We start from the raw sequence: 25,202 nt of genomic DNA, 5'->3' as shown, positions 1-25,202 counted from the left end.
TTAGGTTGGAATTGCTAGACGCTTGTTAAAGTAGTTTTGAAGTTTTTCTGTCCCTATCAAGACGCAGTTCTTATTCGCATTCCAAGCCGGGAGCATTTTCCATGGCTGTGCCGCGTCAGGGGCTGCAGCTATGCAACTCCAGTTTGCGGCTCCTAATGCGAGCGTGTTTGCTGCGTCATCAGGCAGCGTCTCCTTGTGTAGTTGAAAGCCGAAAACGAATGACGCTCCAATTTGTGCGGTGGAATCACTGGCTGGTGATTGCGCTTGCACTGTGCGGTCGGTCCATTTTACGTTCGGGTCCTCATCCACATTAGGTAGTGTTTGAATGACCATTGTCTCACCACCATGAATTGTCAATGATGGGATGGTCATCTTCTCCATCCGGAAAGTCTCGATTTTTGAGAGCATGTCGGACAGTTGCAGTAGGTAGACTAGATTAAACCTAGTTCCAGCTACATATTCTAGGAAATCATTCTCTGTTATTCCCAGTCCGTTTAGACGTTGGCGGATTTCGGCGCGTCTAGGTCCAAGATTGGCACTACTGCCGCATAGATTTTGAGTAAAGATGCTCCCAGCGGGAGTCGCTACTCGATACGCGATAGCAGGATTCTCCTGAGCCGATGTGGCGGCCATCACCACGTCTGCGGTGATTCCTAAACAAGGTATTTCCTCGAATAGGTTGTGGTTGTTTGCGTTGACAGTATTGGCGTGATAGCCTCCCTGTCCCTGCACCACGGTTGTCGGTAAGATTGGGACTCTGAGGTATGTCTCTTTTCCCATTTTGTCAATGACTTTTCCTACCTGCGCTAAGTAACTATAGATGGGTTGTGGAACCGTCCAAGCCACGTCGCGTGTCGCTTTTAGGATATCCTTCTCTTGAGAAGTCAGTCCATGCATGCGTTGCTTTGATTTTACATCTAGTAACCGTACCCACAGTAAGGCAGTCGAATAGTAGGTTAGCTCCTCCTTAATAAAAGGCGGTCCAACTGGTTTACATCCGGTACCATGTTCTGATAGGTTATAGAAACCAAATCCATCAGTCGAGCGAAGTTGACGTCGAATTCCTGTTGTGGTTCGATGGCTGTAACAGATACATCAATTCCAAAAATGGCTTCTGAAATGATTGATTCGTTTCGTTGCGGCGTAGGATTCTTGTTTGCGTCAAGATGCGTCGGCGGTGTTAGTTCGGGTCCCTTCGATCTATTCTTCCTTGGAGCCTGGCGCGGCGCCTTTGGCTTGCGAGCCTTTGGATCAGGATTGAATTTCTCCAATTTTCCCTTGTAATCTGGGGCCATTTGTTGTACCTCCTCTCGGGTGTACTTCTTCTCACCATGCTTTTGAGTCTCTTCTTTACGTTGATTCTCCATAGCGAGTTTTGCTTTGGTTCAAATTCTAAGAATTTTTGTTAAAGCTTTGAAGTTTTATTTGTCTCTATCAAGACTCGTTCGAAACGGTATTCGCCAATTTTACCGTCTACGGTTGATGCCCGGTGATGCGAACATTCCCCTGCCCGTAACATCCGGTAGAGCTTTCTGTACTTCCGGATTTACCATCCTGTATCTCCATCACCGCCAGAGTAGCTACGCCTCGTCGATACACTTTGCCATCCGCCGTTCTTACTTCTGCTTGTCGTATTCTTCCATCTGCTCCCTTTACGACTGCCTGTACGCGTCCTCGTCTCCAATACTTCCGGTTCTTGCCTTCCACCAGAAAGACTAGATCTCCGACTTCCAGTGGCTTCGTGTCCTCGAACCATTTCGGGTGATGATTAAGAGTTGGCAAGTACTCCTGCGACCACCGGTCCCAAAATTTTCTGGCCAGGCCCCGCGATCGGTAATACATGTTGCGCAAAGCTTCATAATATTCATCCGTGAAACAGTGACCAAAGAAGGCGCCGTTTTGGACAACCCGACATATTAAAACTTTCTTTAAGAGACTTTTTGGCTATTCGGTTTGAAATCACATTATTTAATATATTTATTAATTCAATTAGCGTAGTTCTTTATGAATCTTCGAGAAAGTATTTTTCCGATTCAATTAGCTCTTCAGTTTTGCAATTGTGCATTCGTTTGCAAGTGATTTTGCTGTACGAAAAACTTTACACTAGATTTAGGTGATCGAATCCTATATCCTAAACATTAGGCAAACGAATCAATAAATAGGAACCACCATATAAATTTACTTGTTAACGTTTGAAAAGTGAGAAAAGAAACATTTGTTTCAAAAATGCTAAACATTCGAATGACAATGAATGGCCCTAGACACCCTGTGACGTAAGTAGGTGCCGTCAGTGGAACCATACATCCTCTCCTATCGACTGTTAGATTAGGAACATTTCTAGGTGGGGTCTTGGGAGCCGATTTCGCAGCTTTGTAATCGTTTGACCGGCTCTGCTGAATAGACTTCTGAAGGAAAGGATGTTCCTAGTACTGGCATGTATTTCATCGGTATTTTATAAAGCGTTGGAATCTGTCCTTGAATTCGGTTCCATAATGGGTCAGAATTTCTTGGTGCCAAATCGCCATGCAAATACTGCCGTAACTCCCCGGGCCCATATGGTTGATGTTTTTGTATCTTGATGCTTCTCTAGCAAGAGTACCGTGGGCAGCCCACAGGTTATTACTTGGTTCGATGTTGACTGGTTCAGGTTGCTCCTCTCTACACTGCCTAGTAATTTTTTGCATCATATTAACTAAAATTATATCAAATGTGACATATGTTCATACAAAGAAAAGCAACATTTTTCGTCATACTCACCAATCCAAGAAATCGTTTTAAATGCGACTGTTCAGTGTTCAGCTCTCAAAATCTGCCAGAAATAATTGGCATACTTTGTTAGCCTGACTTGCTTCCTGTTAGCATTGACCGATATTGTATCGATACTTTCGGTATCGATACTTTCGGTATCGATACCTTGGGACCCCAATATCGTTATTTTTTATCGATGCAAGCGACTTTGATATCAAGCTGGGTCGATACTTTCGCCCCGATATTTTTTCGCTACTGAGGGGAAACTGTAAAATCGGAAAATATTGTTGATTGTTACAAATTGTCTTACAGAAAATCCTTGTAGAAGTGCGCGGATAGGACCCATCGCGTTGATGTCTTCTACAAACGGTGCAGAAATTTGATTTGCGCTCTTTTTGTAAAAGACACCAACAGGATTTAATGTACCCGAGCATTTCGAAGTCGGTTTACATGCCTCTTGCGAGAAAAAAATTCTCCCGCATTTGATAATACTCTCTGTGCAAAGCAAAGTCGAAAGCGCCGAATTTTGCAGAAAGGCAGACAAAAAAGAATAAGTAGCCAGATATATAATTCCATTCCACCGTGGTCCCAATGAGTGTGACAATTTGTCTCCAAAACGCAAATTTTTAGACCCGGTGTACAAATTTTTATTGATTCGCAGATAATAACATTTTTTTCATAGTTTCTGCAGATTTTTGTAGAAGTCTCTTTATATTTACGCTCAACATCTGTGTGCAGATTTTTACCTGCGCGAAAGCAATTTTTTCTAATCACAGACAATTTTTTTTCAATCTTTAAGCAAATTTTGTCGGTTTTCAAGTAGCTGCATGCATTTTTCAAAAACGGCGTTTTTTATAATCTTCTTACGTTCGATGTTTGGAAAGTACGCGGGGGCGCCCGCATCGTCCCAGCACTCTTCACTTTGCATTTCTGGGTAGTTCATTATGTTCTTTACTGATCTTTTTCCGCTTCGATGAACATCTAACACCTACTAAATTTTTTTCATGTTACTGAACTGGCATTCCCTGAGCCCAGTCCTTCAAATATTTGCCAATTGTATCAGATCGAGGTGCGGTAATCGTGCGAGCTTTCTGTGCATTTGCCGTAATGATGGATTCGGGGATTTGGCTACGGAATTGATTTATGTAGCGCCACCATTTCCGAGGATCTGCATCGTCTGGTTCCGGATTTCCTGGTGCAACCTCATCCAGATCGCCTTCGTCCATATCTAGCGGAACAACGGGACGAAGTGTCGAAGCATCTCCTTTAAGTCGGAAGAACATTTTCCAGGCGACTCTTTTACACTTTGCATTAGCAAAGACTTGTGCATTGAATAGGGCATTGACTATGTTGCTGTCCGGCAGCAGTCTGGCCTTCAGTAATCTTTGTTGCCCTATCAAAGCCCCCGCGAGATGGATAAAATAGTGCAAGTTGCGACAATTGCTGGCAGAGTAAGGACTTTTCTGAGCGAGACCCATACTCGCAATGTAAGGAAGATACGAGTCCATGTTGTCCAGTTCTTCGCTCTTCCCTTTAAACAGGCATTTGATATCGGCTGCCACGTCTTCGACCCAGATCTACATTACCAATTCCCCCACATTGCTACTGGTGATCTTTCTGAGATATTCAACACCGGTGAGAGCTGCGCAATTCTTGTAGCGTGCGCTCAATGTTGCAATACGTAGTTTCGCCCAAAGGGTCTTCACTAAATTTCGAGAAGAACATGTCTACAGCCGCGATGAGTCTGGAGTAGCCAGCATCTTGTTCCCATTGGCCTTTATCTGCAAAGTACGTTTCTATGGACCAAGATGCCCCACTGGCGACTTTGTACTCGGATAAGATTTCTTTCAATCAATTGATTACAATATTTTTATAATCCGGTATAATGCCCGAGTGGATTCGATAAGGAACCATCAGCAGCGTCAGTGCCCAAAGTCTTTCTTTTTCGGGAACGGCTGCAGCCTCAGCTGTCGCAGTAGATTACGCTCCTGCAGATTCATTTTATGTTATAATATTGGCGATAGAGACGTCGTGACCTGCTCGTCCAATAGTTTGTCCGTAACTTACCCAATCCTCCTTCAAATTCACTGTCCTCTTCGACATAACGGCCCAAATGTAACTCTTTGCACCCGCGAGAGTCAGCCTTCCATTAAAATATTTTGGTTTTCCGAGAGTTGTGTGACCATCTCATCTCATCTCGTCTCGGTTTTGATCCATCGTGAAATCTCGGTTTCCACAAAAGCGATCCTGTCTACTAATACGCGTTGTTACTCTTATGCACAGAGAACGGTTTGCACTTGAAACTTCAACTTTTGTAATAGAAAAGCAAATTTAAGGATGGTTTACTTACAGGAAGAACAGTTTCATCTCCTGAAGCCTGGTTTTGTATCTTGTATGGTCCGGTGCGTTGTTGTAGGTACTGTGTGGTTTCCCTCCGTTGCCTCACAAGTTTCACAAACTGCGATTCGCGATGAAGCTGGCTTCGTTGGTATTTCACTAATCAGTTTACAATACAAGCACTAAGTGGCTTAGATTTTTGCGGTACTAGCCGATACACGTTGCACTGTGTTTTAGATTCGTTTGTTTTTATTTTTCACTCGGTTGTCGCACTTTGGGGTGCTTGATGTTTCACTTTTTAGATCTTTCCACACTTTATCGAAGACTGCGGCAGTTATGACTATCAGTAAAAGTCATATAAAAAACCTATTTATTGAACGATTTTTAGGATCGATACATTCGGATGCTAACTTACGAGACTAAAAGCTATTCTGACTCCCTAACTACTTAAATCTTAAACTGATTGATCAGTAAAAATCTACCTTGTTATTACCGTTTCTTAGATTAACGGGTTGGTTTCGTGCTTGCGGGTTGGTTTCTGGTTTCGTGCTTGCAACTCGGCACCGGAGTGCGAAGCAGATACCGACTGACGCCCTTGCAGTATTCTACGAGTGAACTGAATCACTATGGTCCGTGAATTATCCAAGATCTCTTTCAACTTTTGCAATGTCTTAAGTTTTTTATTTACTATTTTGTCTGAAAGTTTAGTATTTACTGCTTTTTTGCAGTAATTGTATAGTGCTTTTAACCGTAACGTTTCACTTTCAGTCCATAACTCTATTGGACTCATTTAGTACCTATGTCAATTATTATAGAATTTACTCATATTCTATGGTTGTATAAGTGTGTATGATATAATGTGAAAAATATTTGATATTAATTTTCTTCTATATTATATGATACTTATCGCAACTTCCGCTTTCTCCAGTTGTCATTTTCCTCTTATTCATTGCAGTAAATTTAGCGTTTTCCACGCCTTGATGATGTCGTCTGTTAAATCTTCTGGAGCCTCCGTTGTTCTCTCGAATCTTGTTAACTTGTGTTCCGTCTTCTCATTCGCTTGAAATGCAAGCATAATCACTATTTCCCGTTCTTTGCTCCTCGCGTACTTTTTTGCACGTACGGTTTAATTTCCCTGATTGCCTTTTCCCAGGCTTGGACATAATCAAGGCATTCCTCGAAATCGTCCATAATGTTTTTTATTGTCACTTTTTGAGAATTTTGTATAGATATATTTATTTTAAATTTATTCAAACGTTTACGTCATTTAAACTTTTCGCTAGTTTTAATGCTTTTTGATTTATTCGCTTATTTAGTAGCGAGTATAAATGTAGTATTAAATGGGTTGTGACGATTGTTAATATTATCCACATCAGAATTTTATGTTGTTCTAAAACTTTTTCATGTAAAATCTGGTTATTTATAATTTTTACTTGAGGGTCTCCATTGTGAGACGTCTCAGTTTTTGATTGGGTTTTACCCATATTTTATTAAATTCACGTGTTTGTTCTGTTTGAACTATTCTTATAATTAACCGGTCAAACAGGCTGTTTTAAATTGTTGTTCTCTTTTTCTTTTGATCGTTAGCACGACACTCACTAGTCTTTTTCGAACTTTTTTTCTTGCACAATAGTCATAAAAGAACTAGAAACTAAGTCTTGTTGAACTATACCTAGCAAATTGAAACTTCTCTCACTTTCGTTGTTCGTCGCCATTTTCAGTTCACAATACTATTATTATTTCCGTTTTTATCAACACACTTGCATACGATGGATTAGTAGTTTCACCTCATTACACTTAGTTACATCGTAGGAATAAACATGAATGATCACTTTTTGTTTTGGTTTTTTTTTGTCTGTACTTAACCGATAAAGTACGGCCATCACTGTTGATGACACAAACTGTTTTTCGCCATGCTTTTATTTATTGCTTCACTGAGGCTGAGCGTACAACGCAGTATTTTCATTTGCTTCACTAATTCACTGGACTGGTGTTAATCTGCATGACGTTGTCTTTGCCGTTCACAATTTGCGAAGATGGATTTGACCATGTCATAGGTCGCCATGTAACAATAATTTTCTCCAAGCAACATGATTAACCACATCTCTTCTTCGAAGTCATGATAAGAGTGATTTTATTTTTCCGTCTTGACTTAAGCCTAGGCCCTGCTTAAGTCTATAATTCAATTCAGGGAGGAGCCTGAACATGCATACATTAAAAGTTAGCATACGCAGCCCGTAAGACTACGCATACCGAAAACCAATCAAAACATCGATCAATGCATTGCTCGCAATAGCGTGCTTGCATGATCGAGATAGCTAGTGTCATCAGTGCAACAAGTGCATCCACGATGATTGAAAGAAAGTCATCAAAGCGGACCACGAAAATTGGTCGCAATGATAGCTGGAAAATATTGGTGTATAATCGAACGTTGCCTAGTGCGCGCGTCAGCATTAACACGCAGCGCCGCTAGAATCGTGTGAAATTATAATTTTGTTTGGTGCACTGGTGTGCACTTGAGGTTATTGCCGAACTGTGAATTGATGAGGATTGCGTCTATGGAAATTGATACTAAGAACAATCGATTTCGATTGTGGGAATCGGTTTGTTGGAATGTTGGCTTGGTATTAAGAAATCTGACTGTGGGAAAGTGTTAACGTAATGACACTGGATATTTGGATTAAGTGTTTGGGACGGTTATAAAGTTTTGAGTTATAGACTCATAAACTTGGGAAATGGAAAATTGTTTAGTTTCAGGATTATTTATGGGATCGTAAACTAGGAAAAGAAAGTTAATATTTTGTGGTTTTAATTATACCACACAAGATCCACGGTCTCTTGCTCGGTGAGCTTTCTCGGGAGTACTATCTGCCACAGTAGTAATAGACGACAATGGCCCACTGTGTTTTTAACAAACATTCCATTCAATATAAATTCTCGTTGCCGTCGTCTGTAGAGTGTTGATGCTACGATGACTTTTCCCTGGTGGATGTCGCTTACCAGTTCCTACTGGTCTTACTGTTGCGCTGCTTACTTTTGTTGATTCCCTCTATATAATTCCTGATGGGAAGAGAAATGTTAACTTCCTCGAATTGTGCTTCCTGAATCTGGTCTGGATGAAAAGCCATTTGTTTATTACTCCGTTTCTTTGCTTGAGACAAAATACTAGCGTTCAATACTTCAGTATGTACGTGTTGAAATGCGCAATAAGGTACAGAATGGGAGAATACGGGATTGGCGTCTTCATATAATTTATACGTCTCATCGAGTACTGGCAAGAATCCAAAATAATCTAAGTTATGCTCTCTCCCTTCTTCTTATTATTTTTTTTTTTCACTGTTTATCTCTTTAATGGGCGAGATAGATGCCCTAATTGTTTGTATAGTCTGATGGGGCTGAATTTTTTTTGAATCGCTTGTTCGTTTTTTTGTTATTCGGTATATCTTTAAGACTAAACCTAGACCATTAAAAAGCGCTTTTTTTAGCAAACTAACATTTTCTTCTCCCTTCGGGACAGAGCCTGCTGTCTCAAATCGTTTCGGAAGCTCTCGGAGGCTCATCTTGTTACAATGGTCTGATGGTCTTTCCAAGCCTTTTGGAATTCTTCTGTTAAGTCTTCTGTTCTTTTTGGGCGTCTTTCAAAACGCGTTTTTCGCCTTTCTAGGTGACCGTTCACTTTAAAAGTTACCACTGCTTCGATTTCTTTACTTTTAATGTTTTTGTATTTTTCTTGTATTATGGGGGTATTGGCTGCAATAGCCGCTTCCCACGCTTGATAGAATGCTAAGCATTCTTCAAAATTTTCCATATAGTTTTTCATTGTTTTTATTCGCACTCACTCACTTATTGTTTTCTCCGAACAGAACTTTCATATATCGCTCGGTTCTTAATAGTGATTCTTCGTCTAATCGACGTTCTTTTAGGAGTTCGATTAGCACACACACCTTTGAGAGTTTGTTCATGTTTATTATTTCCCTTGTTGCTTCTTCTTTTCTTAACTCGTATAATTCTGGCAGATATTTTATCACTCTACTATAGGCTGCTTCATATGCCGTTTCCATTGTCACTTTTTATTTTTTTTTGTTTTTGTCTTTTATTGTCCCTTATACTGTCGAGGCACTGGTGACTTGTAGGCGTGTTTCTGCCTTTACTTTTTTTTTCAATGTAATTTTTGGTTGCACTTCGTAGCAACCTAAACGCGATTATTAAAATTAAGATCAATGCTATTAAGCACAGTGCGCCCGCGGCGTAATTATTCTCGACCGAACTGTTAGCACTGCTGCTCGCGGTGTTCGTTATCACTTCGTCTGCACTGAAAAACCCCATTGTTTATAATGCCCCCTTTTTTTGTGTTTATACACTTGGATTATTTATTTGAGTTCTACTCACTTACGTGTTGCTAACACTAATTTAGTTTATATTTAATACTCTTTTTTTTTCGATTTTTTTTTTCACTTCAACTGAACTTTACTTTTTCATTCTTTGCGACTATGAGACCATGAGATTTTTCATTCTTCGCTCACTTGGCGTGCCATGGGATTTTTTTCATTCTTCGCTCACTTGTTTTACTAATTACACTTCACTTTTTATTTTTCATTTACTTGGCGTGCTAGGTCGCGCCACACGGTCGCCATCTGACATTCTGGCATTTCTTTTGGTTTTCACTGAAACACGACTTGTTTTTACCATGTCCCAAACGGGATTGATTTATTCAAAACTCTACTTAACTCTAAGTCACTTCTTAATTTCTAGCTTTTACCTAATACTACTTTACATGTGAATTTGATGTATGTCGGTATATGAAAATAGGCGGAACCAGAGCATCGAATTGTCATTGGTTGATACAGTGTGGCTTGCTATAAAACTCACACTGCTAGCGGGCTATTCCTATACGCCTGAGTGTAGGCAATAGCACATGTTCATGATGTCCGCAAGTTGCGCTAGTGTCTTAGCTGCTTGCGGCTCTCGTTCTATTTCGAAAGGATAAAGTGGGACGAGAAAGAATCGTGGGAATCTAAACATTGCTGGCTGTGCTGGCAATGTTTTGGTTAGTTTTATGAGGTGTTGCAAATATGGGATCGAAAAGGTTCTTTGGTTCTCATATATCCACATGCACTTGGTTAATTTTCCAGTGGTTGCATGCACCTGCATGAGAACCCAATGTGTGGTAATTTTGAATTATTGAGGAAACATGGGTTTTAGGAATTTGGCTGGCTCGGTGAGAATTCTCAAGTGGATTGCGTTTGGCTAGTTGTCATATGCGACACTTGTCGTGGGAAATCGTATGTTAGAATAAGGATTTGCTAAATAACATAGGTTTTAGAAATTGGGTTAGTTTGGTGGGAAAGAAGTGGTTTGCGTATGGCTAATGTCATATGCAACACTTGTCGTGGGAATAATTTGGAAGATGTTTGACTATCCGGCCCGTGGAAATATGTTTTCTGGGTCCGTTTGGAAAGTCATTAAAATTTGGAGGATCGTGTTATCCTCGTAAGGTTTCAGCTTACATCTCCTCCCCAAGAATGATCTGGAGGGTGAAGCCGAAGAATCATTCTGAAAAAGGATAGGTAGGGTTTTCTGTAATTGTTGTCAATAATTGTTTTTATAAATCGTGAAAAATGCCTTGTTGCTCACCTTTACAATATTGGTATAATTTGGGTTATATTCTAATAAATTTTGATGATATTTGTCTTGATTTGGTAACATGGTTTTAAGCTCTTATAAGTCTGTTTTTGTGTACTGTGAATGTTTGATTTGAGGGGATGTGTCTTATTTCACAATTTGGATCCATAATTTTTGTGATTTTGTATGGTCCATTGTAGAACGAATTTAGTTTCTTTCTATTTTCTGTTTGCAAATATACTGTATCATTAATTTGAATAAGTAACGGGTTTACATTTTTGTCGAGCACTTCTTTTCTCTGATATTTTTGATCTATTAATTTTTGTTTTGCTATCTCGTTGGATTTCTGTATTTTATACTTCATTTCTTCACTGTATTGTTCGAAATTGTATACGGGGTCTATTGTATTGTCATATGTCTCTTGTGGTAGTCGTGGTTTAAATCCGAATACTAACTCGTAAGGTGTGTATCCGTGATCTGTATGTGGTGTTGAATTGTAAGTAAATGCATAATATGGTAGCCAATCATCCCAGTCAGATTGGTGTTCGTTGTGAAAAGTTGGTTGTTGTATATATATGTTTATGTGTGTTTCGGTTACTAAAAGAGAAAGAGCATCTGTTGTCTTGTCCATAATAGGTGTTGCGGTCACAAATTTCGTCAGATCACATTGAGTAGTCAGTATATACTGGTTACCTTCTGCGTCCGGCAATAATGGACCTACCATATCCAGAAATATTTTTTCGAAAGCTTGACTAGCTGTGCTTGTCAGCTGCATTGGTTGTTTAGTGTAATGGCTCTTGTTTCTCTGACAATGTGTACATCTCTTTATAAATGAAACAACATCGTTATCTAAGGTTTTCCAATGATATCGTTGTTTTATAGTATTAATTGTTCTTCTTATTCCTGCATGCCCTGCAGTTGGCAATACATGGAAATCGTTTATAATAATTTTTTGTTCATTTCTATCGTCTATTTGACGAGTATTTCTGCCTAATATAATTATAGGCGGCATGCCTTTTATATCGAGGACTTCTATTTTGTCCTTTAATTTTTTATTTTCAATCGTATTTTTAACGATTAGGCCTTTTATTTTGGTTTCTTTGATAAGATCCACTAATCGGTTCATTACTCCCCGTAGGTGAGTCAATGTCGTATTAGGGTCGATACAAATAATACCCTGCTCTAATTGAGCTTCTAGCGCTTCATTTTTCTTCATGGATCGAATTTTAATTTCAATATGATTATTCGGTGTATCAATCTTAACCGATGTATCAGACTGTATTTTCTGTTTCGCGGTTTGACTTCTGGTACAAATAAAAGCTGTACCTGCTGGTGTTAGAGCGGCCTCCTCTACGGCCTGGGTTTCGGTTACTAAAATGATTACTGAAATGGGGAACTCTGTTTCCCTGAGCCCAGAATGCTGGCTCCGTCGATGATTGAGGTTGAACCTCCAATGCATCAGAAATAGCCAAAGTCAAAGTCTTTGGATTTCTGGACTTTACTAAATAAGCTGCCGATTTGTCTCTTAAACCATTTATAAAGGTGTGTACGGCTATAGGTTCCACCACTGGCCTAGCGGAAGCTTCGGTAGTAAATGGGGGGCCTTTGGAAACCCATGCAGCTGCCAGTTTCGTGGCTAGTTTTTCAATTTCACTGCCGAATTCGGTAACAGTTCTACCACTCCTCTGCTTTAACGATCGCAATTCAGCCTCCACCGCTATGGGGGTGAGCTGGACAGCAAACTTCTCTTTAAGTGTGGCTTTCGCTACCGCAAGGGTTTGACTCCTTCGAGGGATCCGCGTGCAGCGCCCACTAATCGGGATTTGAGAAAGGTAATAAAGCTGGCTTCCGGTACTTCCGGGTCATCAGCTCGTAGGACATTCACGTTGTCCAACCAAGACTGGAGAGAAGCAGCATCCCCGTCGTATTTATCAACGACTCGGATAGCCACTCCCAAATCAATTTTATGAGCCATTGTGATCGTTTTTTGGCTTATTTCGCTTAAATTACTTTCTTTGTCGTCGTCTTCGTCTCCTATGTCTCTTGGGTCGTTTTCTGTAATCGTTAAATTTAAGTCTCCCTTTAACAAGGTCAAACACTCAATGGCTATTGTTTTTAATTTTTTGTATCTTTTTCTAATGACAATATAGTCGGCGGTTCCTTCAGCGGTTACTGTTATCTGCTTGATTTCTCGTAATAGATCGTATACCGCTTTAATTTTTTTTATGCCTAGTCGGCGCTGTCAAATTCTTAAATTTCTTTAAACTAGCTAGCAACTTGTTTAGAGTGTCACCAGCTTCAAAAAATTTTTCCATTCAGCATTAAAGCATAGGTTGTATGTTACGTAGTTATTTATTTATTTATATCTATATATATCTTTCAGACACGAATGGTCATAATAAGTATAGAGTGTTTTTGATACGAGGAAAATACACACATATATATATATATATATATATATATATATATATATATATATATATATATATATATATATATATATATATATATATATATATATATATATATATATATATATATATATATATATATATATATATATATATATATATATATATATATATATATCCATATCTACTTACACGTATATATATATATATATATATATATATATATATATATATATATATATATATATATATATATATATATATATATATATATATATATATATATATATATATATATATATATATATATATATATCCATATCTACTTACACGTATACGTGGATTAGTGTTTTTATTTTTTTTTTCTCGTTGCTACTCCATAAGTAAAATAGAATACTTATATTCTTGTTGTTACCTAAAAGGTATATTTTTAAATATTGCGAAGTTTTATTAAACAACTCACGATACTCTCCTTTAGTCTAAAACGAGTTGGTTCATTGTATATTTCAGTGATTTCCCATATTATTCCACAACAGCACTGTATCTATTCCATCGTATAGCGCTGCCAGAGCGTTGAAAGTTGTCGTTGGTGCGCTATATCCGATGGCTGCATTTGTAGCTAGGTGGTACAGGTGTTCCGAAAGTTTCAAGTATGCTTCGATCTCTTCCGGCATAAATGATCGTTGTTTGATATGGTCGTACAAAGTGTCTCTTAATTGCGTTAGATGATGACGGCAATATTGCACAAGGAATGCACTAGAAATTGCGGCTCTATGGGATATCGTTAACACTCACTGTGGCCTCTTCTATTGGTGCATTTGGTCTTTTCTGGTTCATTCGAGGAACCTGGAATCTTCTGATCGCCTCATCGTTAACTTTACGTTGCACAATTCCAAACACTTCATAACTGGGTTCAAAGTTTTCAGTAAAGCGACGCCGAACCGATACACCATCATAGGATCGCCTCCTGGCAGGATCGCCATGAAAAGTTGGTTGTTGTATATATATGTTTATGTGTGTTTCGGTTACTAAAAGAGAACTCGAACCTCTCGAGTGTACGGTCGATTCAATAATGCTTTATTATTTCTATTTCTTAGCCTATACAGGCCGCACGATCGCAGATTGATACGTGACCTTTAATGCTGTGCTCAGCATAATCGCCGTCGCCCGTTCCTCGCGCGGGTGGCGTGATAGCGTTTATGCTGATCACAGTGTTTACACTACTTAAGTTTATATTACTTTCTTTTGCTTATCTTAAAAGGGGCCGTATCCACCACAGTTGACGAAGGATCTCAGGTATTCGTTTAGACACCTGTGGTTCCTCTCCAACGAGCCAATTGTCTGTGGATGGTAAGCTGTAGCAAATGTTTGTTTGATTTTTAAATATTTGCAGATCTGGTCGAGTATTTCGTTTTTATACTCTGTGCCCTAACGTTTTTGCTATGACGTTAGCTTCTTTGGTTGGTATTGGTATTAAAACTATATATTTTGTTAATTCACACTATTGTTACAGCGTATCTATTGTTGTTATTCGATTTTGGTAGGGGTCCTATCGTGTCGATAGCTACTACTTCGAATGGTTTTGAGGGTGTATTAGTTATTGTAGTACACTCCTTTGTATGTTTTGTTATTTTGTTTAATTTGCACAATTCACAGGCCTTAATGAATTGAGAAATTGATTTCCTCATATTTCGCCATGCATATATTTCTCTTGATTTAAGGTACAATCGGTGTTGTCCGATATGTCCTCCTGTTGGTGTTTCATGGTGGCTTTTTAAAATTTCTTTTACCTTGCAAACATCACTAATGAATATTGCTGGTTTATAAATTATTATTTGCATGTTCTTTAATGCTTTATTACTCATTTCCTTGAGTACTTCCATGGGTACATATTTAAATATTTCATCGTCTCGAGACAGCGCAATTTTAATTATTTTCATCTTTTTCATATCTTCTTCGATTTTTGTAAGTGCAAATTTGACAATTTGACTTCCATTACCGTTTTGTATTTTGAATTGGTAACTGGTTACCTGTTCATTTTGCTTTGGTATAATTCGCGCCTTTGAATATACTGCAAATTCTTTTTTTTTTTTTTTTTTTTTCCAATTTATTAAAAAATGATTATAAGAAAATTGGTTACACAATTAATATATTTGTAAATTAATATAAAAAATTCAAAAGAACATAGTGCGAGTAATTTACTCTGCCTGTGTAAAAATTGATTTGTCCTCTAATTCAATGACGAGGTCTTTCTCCACTGTGCCATAGTTGTCCTTAGAAGAGTTAGCATCCACTTTATACCAACAGGTCGTACCGTAGTGAATCCCTTTCTCCTCCTGAATTCGTCTAAGCATAGCCATTTTGTGCTTCATTATGGCTTCATGTACATAGTTGACACCCGCAAATCCAGAATAGCGATCAAATTCCTCACGCTGCAAGAGTTTCTTGCGCTTATCGTCTTCTACGAACTTGGAAACTGCTTTTCCCGAGAACACCGGCGCACGAACATGTAAAATTTCAGCCTGTGCTCCCAATTTAGTCTGTGCTGCAGAGGCAAATTTGCTCACATAAACTGCCGGATAAAGACTGATCTGTTTCAAAACCCCATTTGTTTTCCTTGAACTAAAAGCATTCCCATATTTGGATCTAGGGATGGCTTCAAAGGTGAACATCTTTCTTAACACCGCGATATCCTCACCCCAACTCCCTGTTACAGCCAATGTCAACCACTGCTTGTAGATTTCTTCTTCGCAGTTCCTGTTCATTTTCATTTGGAATTTATGCTTGGCGAGTTTATTATACAAATACCAGAAGCCTTTCCCTGACCAGTCCATGTCAAGGATTTCGCTGTTGAAACTTTTCTCTGTGAATACCTTTTCCAGCTTCATACCGTAAGTGGTAACATCAACATGATTTTCCTTTTTTGTGGTGTCCGCCGTGACCATGGTGTTCATAATCAATAAGAAGTCCTGGTTCAATAAAATTTCGGGTAACAGCATCACCCAAGGAAGGCTGGCCTTATGCACTTGCCTTGCGGTTCCAAAAGAGGCTATGTCCAAAATGTTAGAGATAAGGCTTGCTTCTTTAACCCCATTTCCTTTAATTAAGTCTGCCGCTCCTTCGATTTGGGGAACTCCTGCCAACTGTGACACGACTACCTTCCTCCATTTCTCTTGATAATGGATAGTCTTTTGTTCGGCTAATCCTATCAGTAAAATAGCTGGACCCATCTGGTGTAAAAGGCTGCTCCTCATGGCTGGTGTAAAGTTTCCTCCATAGGCTAGCGGGATGTGAGACGGCTTAACTCCCCATTTCGATACCTCCATATTTTCCTTTTGCCCTTTATTGTTTTCACCACGGTAAGTGTTATTCAAGTAAAGCCCTTCTTGGCATCGGAACTTAAAAGCATAAAAGAGGCATAAATTCATCTGGAAATTTCCTCGAATGGCACCTTGATCCTCTCCTCCTAGCTCAAAGGTCACCCCGTATAGCTTGCAGATGCACAAGAAGATTTCCTTCAAGTGCTTAACGGGAATGGAAATTCCATTGATTTCGATTAAGTCATCATCCTTTACCTTTTCTTTCACCGATCCTGACTTATTTGCATGTTGTTTTATCGTCGTGTATATGGTCCATAAGGTGGCAGTAATCTTGCTAACCTCATCGATGTCGAAACCTTGAGCAGGGTTAAGTTCAAATCCAAATCTATTAAGAAGGGCCACGTGTAAATGGTGCACAGCCATCCTCATCTTTCTGTTGAGAGCCAAGTTTATTTCGGGTTTCGACAAAGCTTTGGAGCCAGTCTTCTGTTTCTTGTGAGGATTGCCATCTGATGTTCCTGGTACTATTTCATCTATCTCCATTCTTGACATCTTTCTTTCTCCTTGGTTAATTGTATAAAATAACTAAAACGCGTGTTGTTACTTACTTCAAACTGATAATTTTTATCCACTGTGTCTTCTATTGGCAAAGACACAGGGGTATTATTTACAAAAAAATTTAACAGCCAACTTTCGTAGTCCATGATGCATCTGTTGGTAGCGAGGAAATCTCGTCCTAAAATGCCATCAGTGACTGTAGGAAAGTCGCTATCTACGACGTGAAACGTATGGTTTATCACCAAGTCGTTTCCGAAGTCTAATTGTGTGGTAGTGGTTGCTATTGTCTCTATTGTTTGGTTTGTAATTCCTGTCAACTGAATTTTGTTGTTTGGGTCGACTGGATGTGTTGGTGGTATTTTATTAATTTTCTAATATAAATATATATAAATGTATCTAATATAAAGTTACACAATGAGTTTGCCATCCGCACGTAAATTTTTACGAAATTTGACGCGCTAATGCTCATTGTGTATAATTTTCTCCTAAAAAATTTCGTGGTCTGTTCTCGGTTGTTTGTTGGTAAGTTTGGTTTCTATTTTCTTGCTGAGGTGAAGCGCTGGTTGCTTCGTTATTCTGTGATTCCGGATGTAACAGAAACATTCTGTTACTCCTTTGTTGAGGGCCTCCGAAATTTCCTCGATTTGAGAAATTTCCTCTCCCTCTGTTGTTGAAATATTGCTGCGATGGTCTTTGAATTTCCCTATTCGGTCTGTAATTCTGGTAGTTGTTGTATTGAGGATTGTTGTTGTAGAAATTTCTAGAATTTCCACGGTGGTTTTCGTAACCATTTCCTCTTCCTCTATAGAGGTTGTTTCTTGGTGGGAAATTATTATATTGATCGATTGGCACTCTATTTTCTCTGAATCCGTTATGATTCCGAGGATGTTGTATTGAAATACGTTATTTGTGTTCCTATTTTCTGATGATATGGCAGCGTCCGTGGTGTATTCGTGCACCTTTTGGACCGCTTCGCCTATTTCTGTTTCTTAGCCTATACAGGCCGCACGATCGCAGATCGATACGTGACCTTTAATGCTGTGCTCAGCATAATCGCCGTCGCCCGTTCCTCGCGCGGGTGGCGTGATAGCGTTTATGCTGATCACAGTGTTTACACTACTTAAGTTTATATTACTTTCTTTTGCTTATCTTAAAAGGGGCCGTATCCACCACAGTTGACGAAGGATCTCAGGTATTCGTTTAGACACCTGTGGTTCCTCTCCAACGAGCCAATTGTCTGTGGATGGTAAGCTGTAGCAAATGTTTGTTTGATTTTTAAATATTTGCAGATCTGGTCGAGTATTTCGTTTTTATACTCTGTGCCCTAACGTTTTTGCTATGACGTTAGCTTCTTTGGTTGGTATTGGTATTAAAACTATATATTTTGTTAATTCACACTATTGTTACAGCGTATCTATTGTTGTTATTCGATTTTGGTAGGGGTCCTATCGTGTCGATAGCTACTACTTCGAATGGTTTTGAGGGTGTATTAGTTATTGTAGTACACTCCTTTGTATGTTTTGTTATTTTGTTTAATTTGCACAATTCACAGGCCTTAATGAATTGAGAAATTGATTTCCTCATATTTCGCCATGCATATATTTCTCTTGATTTAAGGTACAATCGGTGTTGTCCGATATGTCCTCCTGTTGGTGTTTCATGGTGGCTTTTTAAAATTTCTTTTACCTTGCAAACATCACAAATGAATATTGCTGGTTTATAAATTATTATTTGCATGTTCTTTAATGCTTTATTACTCATTTCCTTGAGTACTTCCATGGGTACATATTTAAATATTTCATCGTCTCGAGACAGCGCAATTTTAATTATTTTCATCTTTTTCATATCTTCTTCGATTTTTGTAAGTGCAAATTTGACAATTTGACTTCCATTACCGTTTTGTATTTTGAATTGGTAACTGGTTACCTGTTCATTTTGCTTTGGTATAATTCGCGCCTTTGAATATACTGCAAATTCTTTTTTTTTTTTTTTTTTTTTTCCAATTTATTAAAATATGATTATAAGAAAATTGGTTACACAATTAATATATTTGTAAATTAATATAAAAAATTCAAAAGAACATAGTGCGAGTAATTTACTCTGCCTGTGTAAAAATTGATTTGTCCTCTAATTCAATGACGAGGTCTTTCTCCACTGTGCCATAGTTGTCCTTAGAAGAGTTAGCATCCACTTTATACCAACAGGTCGTACCGTAGTGAATCCCTTTCTCCTCCTGAATTCGTCTAAGCATAGCCATTTTGTGCTTCATTATGGCTTCATGTACATAGTTGACACCCGCAAATCCAGAATAGCGATCAAATTCCTCACGCTGCAAGAGTTTCTTGCGCTTATCGTCTTCTACGAACTTGGAAACTGCTTTTCCCGAGAACACCGGCGCACGAACATGTAAAATTTCAGCCTGTGCTCCCAATTTAGTCTGTGCTGCAGAGGCAAATTTGCTCACATAAACTGCCGGATAAAGACTGATCTGTTTCAAAACCCCATTTGTTTTCCTTGAACTAAAAGCATTCCCATATTTGGATCTAGGGATGGCTTCATAGGTGAACATCTTTCTTAACACCGCGATATCCTCACCCCAACTCCCTATTACAGCCAATGTCAACCACTGCTTGTAGATTTCTTCTTCGCAGTTCCTGTTCATTTTCATTTGGAATTTATGCTTGGCGAGTTTATTATACAAATACCAGAAGCCTTTCCCTGACCAGTCCATGTCAAGGATTTCGCTGTTGAAACTTTTCTCTGTGAATACCTTTTCCAGCTTCATACCGTAAGTGGTAACATCAACATGATTTTCCTTTTTTGTGGTGTCCGCCGTGACCATGGTGTTCATAATCAATAAGAAGTCCTGGTTCAATAAAATTTCGGGTAACAGCATCACCCAAGGAAGGCTGGCCTTATGCACTTGCCTTGCGGTTCCAAAAGAGGCTATGTCCAAAATGTTAGAGATAAGGCTTGCTTCTTTAACCCCATTTCCTTTAATTAAGTCTGCCGCTCCTTCGATTTGGGGAACTCCTGCCAACTGTGACACGACTACCTTCCTCCATTTCTCTTGATAATGGATAGTCTTTTGTTCGGCCAATCCTATCAGTAAAATAGCTGGACCCATCTGGTGTAAAAGGCTGCTCCTCATGGCTGGTGTAAAGTTTCCTCCATAGGCTAGCGGGATGTGAGACGGCTTAACTCCCCATTTCGATACCTCCATATTTTCCTTTTGCCCTTTATTGTTTTCACCACGGTAAGTGTTATTCAAGTAAAGCCCTTCTTGGCATCGGAACTTAAAAGCATAAAAGAGGCATAAATTCATCTGGAAATTTCCTCGAATGGCACCTTGATCCTCTCCTCCTAGCTCAAAGGTCACCCCGTATAGCTTGCAGATGCACAAGAAGATTTCCTTCAAGTGCTTAACGGGAATGGAAATTCCATTGATTTCGATTAAGTCATCATCCTTTACCTTTTCTTTCACCGATCCTGACTTATTTGCATGTTGTTTTATCGTCGTGTATATGGTCCATAAGGTGGCAGTAATCTTGCTAACCTCATCGATGTCGAAACCTTGAGCAGGGTTAAGTTCAAATCCAAATCTCTTAAGAAGGGCCACGTGTAAATGGTGCACAGCCATCCTCATCTTTCTGTTGAGAGCCAAGTTTATTTCGGGTTTCGACAAAGCTTTGGAGCCAGTCTTCTGTTTCTTGTGAGGATTGCCATCTGATGTTCCTGGTACTATTTCATCTATCTCCATTCTTGACATCTTTCTTTCTCCTTGGTTAATTGTATAAAATAACTAAAACGCGTGTTGTTACTTACTTCAAACTGATAATTTTTATCCACTGTGTCTTCTATTGGCAAAGACACAGGGGTATTATTTACAAAAAAATTTAACAGCCAACTTTCGTAGTCCATGATGCATCTGTTGGTAGTGAGGAAATCTCGTCCTAAAATGCCATCAGTGACTGTAGGAAAGTCGCTATCTACGACGTGAAACGTATGGTTTATCACCAAGTCGTTTCCGAAGTCTAATTGTGTGGTAGTGGTTGCTATTGTCTCTATTGTTTGGTTTGTAATTCCTGTCAACTGAATTTTGTTGTTTGGGTCGACTGGATGTGTTGGTGGTATTTAATTAATTTTCTAATATAAATATATATAAATGTATCTAATATAAAGTTACACAATGAGTTTGCCATCCGCACGTAAATTTTTACGAAATTTGACGCGCTAATGCTCATTGTGTATAATTTTCTCCTAAAAAATTTCGTGGTCTGTTCTCGGTTGTTTGTTGGTAAGTTTGGTTTCTATTTTCTTGCTGAGGTGAAGCGCTGGTTGCTTCGTTATTCTGTGATTCCGGATGTAACAGAAACATTCTGTTACTCCTTTGTTGAGGGCCTCCGAAATTTCCTCGATTTGAGAAATTTCCTCTCCCTCTGTTGTTGAAATATTGCTGCGGTGGTCTTTGAATTTCCCTATTCGGTCTGTAATTCTGGTAGTTGTTGTATTGAGGATTGTTGTTGTAGAAATTTCTAGAATTTCCACGGTGGTTTTCGTAACCATTTCCTCTTCCTCTATAGAGGTTGTTTCTTGGTGGGAAATTATTATATTGATCGATTGGCACTCTATTTTCTCTGAATCCGTTATGATTCCGAGGATGTTGTATTGAAATACGTTATTTGTGTTCCTATTTTCTGATGATATGGCAGCGTCCGTGGTGTATTCGTGCACCTTTTGGACCGCTTCGCCTATTTCTGTTTCTTAGCCTATACAGGCCGCACGATCGCAGATCGATACGTGACCTTTAATGCTGTGCTCAGCATAATCGCCGTCGCCCGTTCCTCGCGCGGGTGGCGTGATAGCGTTTATGCTGATCACAGTGTTTACACTACTTAAGTTTATATTACTTTCTTTTGCTTATCTTAAAAGGGGCCGTATCCACCACAGTTGACGAAGGATCTCAGGTATTCGTTTAGACACCTGTGGTTCCTCTCCAACGAGCCAATTGTCTGTGGATGGTAAGCTGTAGCAAATGTTTGTTTGATTTTTAAATATTTGCAGATCTGGTCGAGTATTTCGTTTTTATACTCTGTGCCCTAACGTTTTTGCTATGACGTTAGCTTCTTTGGTTGGTATTGGTATTAAAACTATATATTTTGTTAATTCACACTATTGTTACAGCGTATCTATTGTTGTTATTCGATTTTGGTAGGGGTCCTATCGTGTCGATAGCTACTACTTCGAATGGTTTTGAGGGTGTATTAGTTATTGTAGTACACTCCTTTGTATGTTTTGTTATTTTGTTTAATTTGCACAATTCACAGGCCTTAATGAATTGAGAAATTGATTTCCTCATATTTCGCCATGCATATATTTCTCTTGATTTAAGGTACAATCGGTGTTGTCCGATATGTCCTCCTGTTGGTGTTTCATGGTGGCTTTTTAAAATTTCTTTTACCTTGCAAACATCACAAATGAATATTGCTGGTTTATGAATTATTATTTGCATGTTATTTAATGCTTTATTACTCATTTCCTTGAGTACTTCCATGGGTACATATTTAAATATTTCATCGTCTCGAGACAGCGCAATTTTAATTATTTTCATCTTTTTCATATCTTCTTCGATTTTTGTAAGTGCAAATTTGACAATTTGACTTCCATTACCGTTTTGTATTTTGAATTGGTAACTGGTTACCTGTTCATTTTGCTTTGGTATAATTCGCGCCTTTGAATATACTGCAAATTCTTTTTTTTTTTTTTTTTTTTTTCCAATTTATTAAAATATGATTATAAGAAAATTGGTTACACAATTAATATATTTGTAAATTAATATAAAAAATTCAAAAGAACATAGTGCGAGTAATTTACTCTGCCTGTGTAAAAATTGATTTGTCCTCTAATTCAATGACGAGGTCTTTCTCCACTGTGCCATAGTTGTCCTTAGAAGAGTTAGCATCCACTTTATACCAACAGGTCGTACCGTAGTGAATCCCTTTCTCCTCCTGAATTCGTCTAAGCATAGCCATTTTGTGCTTCATTATGGCTTCATGTACATAGTTGACACCCGCAAATCCAGAATAGCGATCAAATTCCTCACGCTGCAAGAGTTTCTTGCGCTTATCGTCTTCTACGAACTTGGAAACTGCTTTTCCCGAGAACACCGGCGCACGAACATGTAAAATTTCAGCCTGTGCTCCCAATTTAGTCTGTGCTGCAGAGGCAAATTTGCTCACATAAACTGCCGGATAAAGACTGATCTGTTTCAAAACCCCATTTGTTTTCCTTGAACTAAAAGCATTCCCATATTTGGATCTAGGGATGGCTTCAAAGGTGAACATCTTTCTTAACACCGCGATATCCTCACCCCAACTCCCTGTTACAGCCAATGTCAACCACTGCTTGTAGATTTCTTCTTCGCAGTTCCTGTTCATTTTCATTTGGAATTTATGCTTGGCGAGTTTATTATACAAATACCAGAAGCCTTTCCCTGACCAGTCCATGTCAAGGATTTCGCTGTTGAAACTTTTCTCTGTGAATACCTTTTCCAGCTTCATACCGTAAGTGGTAACATCAACATGATTTTCCTTTTTTGTGGTGTCCGCCGTGACCATGGTGTTCATAATCAATGAGAAGTCCTGGTTCAATAAAATTTCGGGTAACAGCATCACCCAAGGAAGGCTGGCCTTATGCACTTGCCTTGCGGTTCCAAAAGAGGCTATGTCCAAAATGTTAGAGATAAGGCTTGCTTCTTTAACCCCATTTCCTTTAATTAAGTCTGCCGCTCCTTCGATTTGGGGAACTCCTGCCAACTGTGACACGACTACCTTCCTCCATTTCTCTTGATAATGGATAGTCTTTTGTTCGGCCAATCCTATCAGTAAAATAGCTGGACCCATCTGGTGTAAAAGGCTGCTCCTCATGGCTGGTGTAAAGTTTCCTCCATAGGCTAGCGGGATGTGAGACGGCTTAACTCCCCATTTCGATACCTCCATATTTTCCTTTTGCCCTTTATTGTTTTCACCACGGTAAGTGTTATTCAAGTAAAGCCCTTCTTGGCATCGGAACTTAAAAGCATAAAAGAGGCATAAATTCATCTGGAAATTTCCTCGAATGGCACCTTGATCCTCTCCTCCTAGCTCAAAGGTCACCCCGTATAGCTTGCAGATGCACAAGAAGATTTCCTTCAAGTGCTTAACGGGAATGGAAATTCCATTGATTTCGATTAAGTCATCATCCTTTACCTTTTCTTTCACCGATCCTGACTTATTTGCATGTTGTTTTATCGTCGTGTATATGGTCCATAAGGTGGCAGTAATCTTGCTAACCTCATCGATGTCGAAACCTTGAGCAGGGTTAAGTTCAAATCCAAATCTCTTAAGAAAGGCCACGTGTAAATGGTGCACAGCCATCCTCATCTTCCTGTTGAGAGCCAAGTTTATTTCGGGTTTCGACAAAGCTTTGGAGCCAGTCTTCTGTTTCTTGTGAGGATTGCCATCTGATGTTCCTGGTACTATTTCATCTATCTCCATTCTTGACATCTTTCTTTCTCCTTGGTTAATTGTATAAAATAACTAAAACGCGTGTTGTTACTTACTTCAAACTGATAATTTTTATCCACTGTGTCTTCTATTGGCAAAGACACAGGGGTATTATTTACAAAAAAATTTAACAGCCAACTTTCGTAGTCCATGATGCATCTGTTGGTAGCGAGGAAATCTCGTCCTAAAATGCCATCAGTGACTGTAGGAAAGTCGCTATCTACGACGTGAAACGTATGGTTTATCACCAAGTCGTTTCCGAAGTCTAATTGTGTGGTAGTGGTTGCTATTGTCTCTATTGTTTGGTTTGTAATTCCTGTCAACTGAATTTTGTTGTTTGGGTCGACTGGATGTGTTGGTGGTATTTTATTAATTTTCTAATATAAATATATATAAATGTATCTAATATAAAGTTACACAATGAGTTTGCCATCCGCACGTAAATTTTTACGAAATTTGACGCGCTAATGCTCATTGTGTATAATTTTCTCCTAAACAATTTCGTGGTCTGTTCTCGGTTGTTTGTTGGTAAGTTTGGTTTCTATTTTCTTGCTGAGGTGAAGCGCTGGTTGCTTCGTTATTCTGTGATTCCGGATGTAACAGAAACATTCTGTTACTCCTTTGTTGAGGGCCTCCGAAATTTCCTCGATTTGAGAAATTTC

The 25,202-nt window shown here is 38.9% G+C and overlaps 1 protein-coding gene across 1 annotated transcript; it reads right to left on the bottom strand.

The window, feature by feature from the left end:
• Positions 1–780, bottom strand: LOC129729298 (uncharacterized). The gene has a single exon (XM_055687807.1). It carries the CDS (start codon positions 778–780, stop codon positions 1–3), a length of 780 nt encoding a protein of 259 aa, XP_055543782.1.
• Positions 781–25,202: the final 24,422 nt, after the last annotated feature.

The sequence above is a fragment of the Wyeomyia smithii genome, chromosome 3, assembly GCF_029784165.1.
Source record: "Wyeomyia smithii strain HCP4-BCI-WySm-NY-G18 chromosome 3, ASM2978416v1, whole genome shotgun sequence".
Taxonomy (NCBI): Eukaryota; Metazoa; Arthropoda; class Insecta; order Diptera; family Culicidae; genus Wyeomyia; species Wyeomyia smithii.
Note: the sequence above shows the minus strand (reverse complement) of the source record. Positions and strands in the feature narration are given on the sequence as shown.